Source organism: Cherax quadricarinatus, chromosome 30 (genome assembly GCF_038502225.1).
Source record: "Cherax quadricarinatus isolate ZL_2023a chromosome 30, ASM3850222v1, whole genome shotgun sequence".
In the NCBI taxonomy this organism is placed as follows: domain Eukaryota; kingdom Metazoa; phylum Arthropoda; class Malacostraca; order Decapoda; family Parastacidae; genus Cherax; species Cherax quadricarinatus.
In genome coordinates this window covers 37,313,605-37,322,267 of record NC_091321.1, presented here as the reverse complement: position 1 = coordinate 37,322,267, position 8,663 = coordinate 37,313,605, and the positions used below count along the sequence as shown (strand labels likewise).

At 40.1% G+C, this 8,663-nt stretch overlaps 1 protein-coding gene across 1 annotated transcript; it reads right to left on the bottom strand.

The window, feature by feature from the left end:
* Nucleotides 1–2,187: 2,187 nt before the first annotated feature.
* On the bottom strand, nt 2,188–7,338 carry LOC128701023 (uncharacterized). The gene is made up of 4 exons (XM_070090128.1): nt 6,713–7,338; nt 6,555–6,611; nt 3,004–6,303; nt 2,188–2,225 (listed from the first exon to the last, which is right to left on the bottom strand). Exons 1-4 carry the CDS (start codon nt 6,855–6,857, stop codon nt 2,188–2,190), a joined length of 3,540 nt encoding a protein of 1,179 aa, XP_069946229.1. The 5' UTR covers nt 6,858–7,338.
* Between the last annotated feature and the right edge of the window lie 1,325 nt (nt 7,339–8,663).

Below are 8,663 nucleotides of genomic sequence, written 5' to 3'. Positions count from 1 at the left end.
AATGTTAAAATTGTGAAAATGATGTATCTTGCTTATATTAGATCATTCGTTGAATATGGTGTTCCACTACTTGCACTCGTGGCTGACTGGAAGCTTGGAGGGCTGGAAAAATGCAAAACAAAGCAATGAGGATCATCCTAGGATGCCCTCGTACTGCCAAAATTTTAAATATGCGTAAGGAACTTAATATTCCAAGCATTAGAGATTGTGTTACTGAAAGAAATATCCTTATTGGGGTCAATATGCTTAGGTTAGCCCATTCAAACCCCTGCACAGAAGCCCTCCAAACTTTCCTTAGCACTGGTGAACATCCTTCCAGATGACTCGAAAAAACTGGAACCGACCTCCGCATGAACCAGCTACATGATCTATGTCAAGTTAGACAACAGAGACATTTCCCTGCTCCATGGGATATTACCCCATTCCAAACTACCATTCCTCCATTTTCCCCCAAAACTCTTCTTAAATCACAACCAAAGCTTCGTCTTGAAGCCAAACATGATACCTTAAGCTGTAATGATAACTTAGTCACAAATAACTTAGTTCACAAATTATTTACGTTGATGGTTCTCTTCACCAGTCCACTGGTGCAGCTGGTAGTGCTGCTGTTGTCATACAGAGTGATGGCTCTCATAAAGAAATTGGAGCACGCATCAATAAGTGGGCCTCTACCCTTCAAACAGAACTGTTTGCCATACTCCTTGCACTCAAATGCGTCCATGTATCTAAGGATGACACTTTAATTGTAACTGATTCTCCGTCATCCATAAATGCTCTCAACTCATTTAGTATAAATTGTGGCATGCTTGTGTCAGAAGCCAGACATAGGTATGGTAAGATTATGGACAGTGGAGTCAGAGTGCACATTCAAATTCAAATTCAAATTCAAAGTTTATTCTCTATAAGGATTACAATGCTGAGTTTACAGAATTTGGTTATTGTGTGGTTTACATGTAGTAAAATAATAATTACAGAGTGTACCACTAGAACACCTAGCATGGCTAGGCATTTCGGGCAGACTTAAATCTTAAGTTTAAAATATTACAAAATTATGAGGTAAGTTGGTATTATGGCTAAGTGACTAAAAGTAGTATAAGTTGGTCGATCTAGGAACACTGCCGGATAATGACCATGGAAAATGCGATAATGATAGGGTCTGCATGACAGGGTAATTGTTTAATATGTTTAATCATGCCCCAAGGGGATAGAGAGACTTATTCCTATACATTAATAAGTAGGTACATAAAGTAGAACAAAGGATTCGGGTGTGCAGGTGGCAGATTCCGGGATAATGAGTGTGGAAAAGAATGTGATAATGGGTGGTCTGCATAAGCACAGGTGCTGTCAGGGGGTACAAGTTTAATATGTTTAGTCATCCCCCCAAGGGGATAGAGAGGCTTATTTCTGTGTAATTACTAAGTATAAGAAGGTAAGGTAATGATCACTTCTGACACCCCAAACTCAATCACTCTGATAGATGGGAGAGGCAGTACAAAAAAGGATTCAGGTGAGCAGGTGGGCAGATTCCCAGGATAATGAGTGTGGAAAAAGAATGTGATAATGGGTGGTCTTCATAAGCACAGGTGCTGTCAGGGGTACAAGATTTAATATGTTTAAACATCCCCCAAGGGGATAGAGAGAGAGGCTTATTTCTGTGTAATTACTAAGTATAAGAAGGTAGGGTAATGATCACTTCTGACTCCCCAAACTCAATCACTCTGATAGATGGGAGAGGCAGTACAAAGGATTCAGGTGACTGGGTACAAGCTTACCATCTCCGAGGGAGTCCCCCCCCCCCTTCCCGGGGCTGCGACTCACTGACGCGACTGTTGCTACTTCACAACAACACTGCTGGGTTTAAAGAACGCGGTAATGGATGGGCAGCCGGTCGCCCGAGGGAACCGGATTCCGGGATAATGACCATGGAAAAATAATGAGATAATGGGGGGTCTGTATGACCTTAGGGCTGACAGGGTAGGAGTTTAATATGTTTAATCATCCCCCAAGGGTATAGAGAGTCTTATTACTAAGTAGGAACAGAAGTAGAGTAATGATCACTTCTGACTCCCCAAACTCTATTACACTGATAGATGGGAGAGAGAGGCAGTACAAAGGATTCAGGTGACTGGCGTCTCTGATGGAGTGTTGCGGCGGGCCTGCTTCTTTGGAGGTCATCGGGTGTGATTATCAGCCCTGCGCCCGCTCTCCGGCTACATCGGGGGCATCTGTGTGAAAAAGGATAATAACCTAATTTTTCAAAGGGTGAAAACAAAAAAAGTCTCTCTTAGCAAATATATTTATTAGTTAACATTACATTGTTTTATTCCTCCTCTCCCTCAGAACAGCTAGCTTCTAAGAGCATGAAACTACGAGCAGTGGCGGAAGATCTACCTCTCTCGCGTCGATGCTTGACCCTGGGGAAAAAATCTCTTACGGTTTTTTCTCTTCCCCGCCAAAGATTGCAACTGTCTCTCATCTCTAGTTCCTCTTCTTCTTCTGTACTCCCTTCTTCAGTACTGCTATTAGCTTCTTCGTCTTCCTCCACTTTGTCATCTGTTTTATCTTTAAATAATTTAAACTTTGTTTCTCTGGCATCTGGATGACCATAGGATACAGAGTGATAGGCATCTAAGTAAAAGCGCTTATCATCAAATGAGCTAAGACCTCGTTTCCTAGTGGTGATAGTGGTCATCTGACCTTTTAAATTTCTAATTTGACTATATTGGAAGGTATGTTTAGAACCGTCTTCCAGCACTCTTCTAAAGTTATTATGAGTTAATAATTGTTGTTCAGACTGAGGAACTCCTTTCGCAGCGATAGTGTTGTTATTATCTGCTAGCAGGATGCTATACATTTTGGGTTTAATGCAGACTATTTCTGAAATAAGGCGGTCCCCCACCTCACTTTTAAGTAAGCCTAGAGATCCCTTCCTTGAGTCATTGTAGAGAGGATGATCTGTGGGGAAATTAGATGTGTCTATCCATTTCCTCAATGGTTCCTTACCGATCTCATCAGTAAGGTTTTTGATGCCCTCTAAACAGGCGATGACACTATCGGTATCTGAATAGATTAGTTTTATTTTGTCTTGGTATGTTTTCTTAAGAATCATATACCAAAAATGGTACAGCTTAAATTTGGCAAGTTCTAGTATCTGGTAACCTATGTAATTAGGGTAAGTGAGTTTTATGGCTGGCGTCCCCGTCGTAACCAATACTTTGTTTTCTGAAAGCTTTATGGCTTTCTTAAATAGTGGCTTACTCACCGCTCGCAAAAATGCTCCTGCTGATGTTATGAGCTTCGTTTTGTTGGCATATTTTGATGGATTAAACAATGTCTTGCCGAATACAGAATTGGTCAACAATTTAAATAATCGCTGACAGTCTTTACTAGTGCTACTATTGCGTTGCCTCACGTTCGTTTCAACAAAGCCCGCCAGATATTTTCCTTGTGAGAATTCATATATGCTATGAATTTTCTCAATTTGTAGACCTATCTCCAAGAACAACTGCAATAAAGGCAATGATATTAGGTAGTTTCGTTTGGGGAGATGGTCCCCCACTAATTTAGTATTTTTACGGGGTAGTTTTTGATTACTGATAGCCAATAGCTGTTTGCTGTACTCAGATAGATCATCTAATGTTATCTGTTTGTGATAGAGACATAGTGGTAAGTCATCCGTGTAGCGAGCTAATTCTGGGGCTATTCCTAGAGTGTCTATAAGAAGCCAGTAACCTTTTATAGAGTCTTGAGGATTCTTCTGGAGAAGACCGCCATTTGCGAGAAAACTCGCCATTTCTGCGGGTGAGAGTTTTCGAATGTTTGCGTAGGGCAGCGCCTCAGTCATGCAAGAACCATAAAGAGAATTAAAATCCCAGTATAGCAAAAATTTACTTACTAAGTTTTTCTCATCAAAATTGGGATTAATGAACTGGTTATTGGCCTGAGCAAACGTCCTAACAGCAGTAGTGAAGCCGCCTCTTATATTAGACTGTATGATGTTATAAAGCTCCTGATCAGTAATTAATTCTAATTCCACTCCACTGGTTTTTAAGAAGGCATCATAGGCAAAGCCGGGGAGAGAAACATAGTGAACAACATCTAGATTATAGATGTTGTATAATAATCTCCTATGCAAGGAGAATATGTCAGCCAGAAGTCCTACATCACAGCTGAGATATACTAGGAGATAGTCTCCTAGAGTTTGACAAGCTGTTTTCTCCCAAACCAGATGAGCATGATCGAATTCTTCTTGGCTAATATGCTTCTTAGACAGAGAACTGTAGAAAGCTCTTTTTGGGGGTAAAGTCTTCTCTTCGAGCCTTTCTGGGGAGCTGCAATATTCATAAGGAAACACTTGTTTGCCGGTTAATAAGCATCCCCAACTTTCGGGGGGTAGATGACTTATCATCGCCTCTGTGAATTTCAAGGGTGATTTTGAAGCTATGTGCGCCTGAGCCAAACTAGCCAAACCAGCGGACAAGAAGGCTAGACTATCCAGGAAACGTAGTGCTCCTATTTCTACCTTTAGAAATTTATATCCCTGTTTCATTAAAACATTGATTGGGGCTTTAACACTTAGTTCTTTAATTATCAAAGCCATATCATATGATAGGTTATGAATAATAACAGGCAAATATTTACCTGAATTTTTCTGCCTTAAATTGCAATTATTGCAGAGTGCTCCTAAATAATTAGCCTTAGGCATTAGATGGTCATGATGCCTCACCTTTGGTTTGGTAAGAGTAAAGTCCTGATGACAGAAGTTGCACTTCTTCTGTATGGCAAAATGTATATGCTGCTCCCTGGTCATATGAAGTGGATAACAGGGAGTGTTCATCTTTATCCAATCCCATAAAGACGAAAGTCTATCATACATATGATCAATACACTGTACCCCCCGATGGACATATCTATCTATTATAGTGCTATTTCTGTCTATCACTATATAGCCATAAGCTATTGCTACGTGTCTAGCTGTTATTACCCCCTCTGGCTTACGATTATCGAGATAGGCTTCTAAATCCACAAAGGCAGTATGAGAGGGCAAGTAGCCCTTGTGAGTATTTTTGAATTTGCAAACGCTTCCAGCTGGGGGAAAAATCAACTTTTGTTGGTTGTCGCATGAATTGAAATGAGTTTTTAAGTTGCAAATGTCACTATATTCACTTAAACAATTCAAGCAAAAGTGCTTATTGCGTGAATGTTTTCTGGAGAAAATTCTCATATATTTCTGGAAGTGTTTGATTAAAGCTACATGAGTCTTTCCCAACAATAACAGGGCCACTACCAGTGAATATTTATTACTACCCCTACGACATAAAGTAGCATGATAGGTCCCTTCATGAGAAGTTAAGCAATAAATAAATATTGATATTTTGTTGTCAGACTCGAGTTTGTGGATGTCACTCCACTGGACAGGGAGAGTCACTCGCGAGTAATTGACAAATTTCTGAAGGCTATCACATCTAGATAAATATCGTCTGATTTTATACCAGCCCCAGCCAAGTCTACGACAGAAAAAGGCCGCCAGACATTGAATAAAACAGCTATTTTTTACTCCTCTCGGGTTAAATATCTGATTTTTCCCTCGTAAAGATGTGGGATATTCTATATAGTCTCCTAGGTATCCACGCACTCCATTCTTGCATATTACAATATGAAAACCCTTTATATAATCTAGTATGAAGCCTGATCCCTCGCCCGATGAAATTTCAGTTTCTAATCGCGTGCTAAGGTACTCCCTCCATGACCGTAAGAGCCGAGATATATCATCTCGTGTAACTAGTTGCGCGGGAAAAGTTATATAATGCTCACGACTGTCATCCTCTCCCAGTAGCGACTGTCTGCGCAAAATAAGGCTCAGTTCGGCATAAATCCTAAGAGCATTTTCATAAAGTGCTCGTCCTGATAGAACAGTGAAAAACTGTAATATGTGCCGCATAAATGTTGTTGCGAAGGACTGAAGAAATAATATGGGGTCGTGTTTATGAGAGGCAGGAATTGAATATTTTATTCGACAGAAGTGACCTTGAAAACATTCCGACCGACTCGTAATGTGTGGTTCCTCTGAAATGGAATCGTCTCCCATTTCACTCTCTTCCTCATCTGAACAAAAATTTTTTTTACCTGAAGTGAACCTTCGATTAGCAGAGGAGGGGGAACCCAAGAAAGAGTAGTAATGATCCTTGGAAGAGGAGCTGTCACTTGTGGCGGCTGGTCTCCATCCACTGGGACCGGCAATCGGCTCAACTTGCTCTTGTGGGAGTGTTACGGTCGAAGATTCATCGGGGGACACAGACTGATCTGCATAATATAATTAGAGAAAGTTATTTATTATTATTTTGTTTTAGAGCCATACTAGACTAATTATAACTCGAGCAATCTTTTAAAAAAATGTTACTGTTAAAGTATAAAACTGGGAGAAGCTAAGCAATCTATGGAATATATGCGGTTCTCAAAATGATTTTTATTCTTGTTAGTGAGATACTTTATAAACATATCTTAAAAATGTTTGACTGTTAATAAAAATAATTGATTAAGAAAAGAGCGCTGACCTCTTTCTTCCTGGCCCGCCCCCCGGATCATCTGCTTGGAGTATTGCCCCGCCCCAACTGTTGGAAAAAATTATTATTAGCTCAAAGACTTATTTCATTATCTGAAAATAGCAGTTTTAAGAAAACATCAATTCAGAGCAATAACCTGGTAATCTCACCTGTCACGCATCTCCTGCGATGAGCTGTGACATTCGCTACACACACTGATAGCCCGCAGAAACTACAGGGGAATGTGTGGTGAGCTGCATCCTGAGGGTATAATCGCCCGCATAGGTGGCATCTGCGAGCTGGGTGACGAGTCATATCTGTAAATACACTCTCTCACTCTCATATTCCATAAATTATTTAAATTATAGATAATATTTTAATCTCCCATAGATAGAGAAGTTTTTACCTGCTCTAATCTAAGCTGGTAACTTTCTTGAGTGAGCGGGAAGAGCACCTTTCGCCCTAGACGAAAAGGTGAGCGTATTTATAGCACGCTTTTAGGATAGCGTGCTCATAAGATGCTTAATTTTCCCCAAAGTAGAGGTACAGTTTTTCACATCAGTCTCTCTCTATTTTCACGAGAATCTTTTAAACAAAAATCCCTGCAAGTCTATATATTATAAATATAATCTAGAAAAGATTTCTTATTGTCAATAAAGTAAGAGGGATAAAATCTGGGAAGAACTCTTTTCCCGAACGAAAAAATAAGAATTTAGACCGGGCAAGTAGGGAGGATTACGTAAATTGCCATAGTCATGTGAATTTCCCATTTGTATAAAGCCGAGGCGAGGGAAAGTTTAATTAATTTATAGATTTTGTCCATCGCCAAAACTAAATATTCTTAAAAATAATAATAATAATAATAATATATTTTTTCCCCAAAATAAAAATAAATAGGCATCAGCCGGCAGAAAGTGGCGGAGCCTGCTTCTCTTTGTCTGTGACCTCCATTCGACCCACCACCACCTGGCGTAGGGAAGGTAGTGAAACTGCGTAATATCCAGACGACCTTCACTGTCGGTCGGGCTTTTTTTCTATGGTCTTCTGGCGGGAGAAGGCCATGCCGCCATTGTTATCTTCATCTCTGGGATAAACTCCCCCCTCCCTCCCCTCTGCTTTGAACTAAAAAGAAATGTTTATATATAAGATGATTCTTCCACAAAAAGGCTCATTTGAGATGGGAAGATGGACAAGGTCTGTACCTTTACAGAGGAAGAGTTGAATATTTTCAGAGAGCCTGCAAGAATACTTGTTGCTGGTTTTAGCGGAGCAGGCAAGAGCAGTCTAGTGGAGCGTTTATGTAAAAAATATGCCGGTTCTTTCGCGAGAATAATCATTTCCAGTCTGGATGATAAAACTCACCCTTTGAAACAAATCACCTCTCTTAGTGAGAAAATCATTTTAGTGAAAGGTCTCATTAACCCGGCGGATTACCAAAATCCCCTTGAGACAGACAATAGCTCTCTGTATATAATTGATGACCTTTTTAATGAAGCAGTTAAGAGTGATATTATAGCTAATATTTTTACTAGAGGAAGACACGAGCAAATATCCGTAATTCTCATATCTCAAAATTTATTTCCACAAGGAAAATACGCTCGCACGATCACGCTTAATTGTAGTCAATATATTTTATTAAGACAACGAGATCTGTCTCAGTTGGAATGTCTCGGGCGACAAATTTATGGAAAAAATCTAGCCCCGAAATTTGTTGAGATATATCGTCACGTCACTGCGGATAAATACGGCTATCTTCTGGTTGATTTAACCGCTCCAGAGGAAATTCAATTACGAAGCTTCATTACCGGAGAGGGCAACTGTGAAACTGTATACCGCTGGTAAAAACAAAAATGGCCTTAAATTCACATAAAAAGAAAATTCTAGAAAAAGTATATAGAGACGTCAATAGCCCCGGGGGCTTTACTGGGAATGTTAACAAACTTTTTAGAGCAGCTAGGGAGAAAAACGCCTCTATTACTTATAAAGACGTAGTAGATTATCTCTCTTCTCAGAGGGCCTATACTTTGCATAAATTGCAGCCTCTGCGATTTCCCAGACGGAAAATCATAGCCGCTGCCCCTCGCATTATACTCACCTGCGACTTGGCGGACATGACTTTAT

Excerpts from the sequence above, each read along its gene's own strand:
- LOC128701023 (XM_070090128.1), bottom strand. The coding sequence starts at position 6,857 with ATGACTCGTCACCCAGCTCGCAGATGCCACCTATGCGGGCGATTATAC. Across the intron at positions 6,612-6,712 it reads TCGCAGGAGATGCGTGACAG|TTGGGGCGGGGCAATACTCC; the intron begins GTGAGATTACCA and ends TTTTTCCAACAG. Across the intron at positions 6,304-6,554 it reads GGCGGGCCAGGAAGAAAGAG|ATCAGTCTGTGTCCCCCGAT; the intron begins GTCAGCGCTCTT and ends TATATTATGCAG.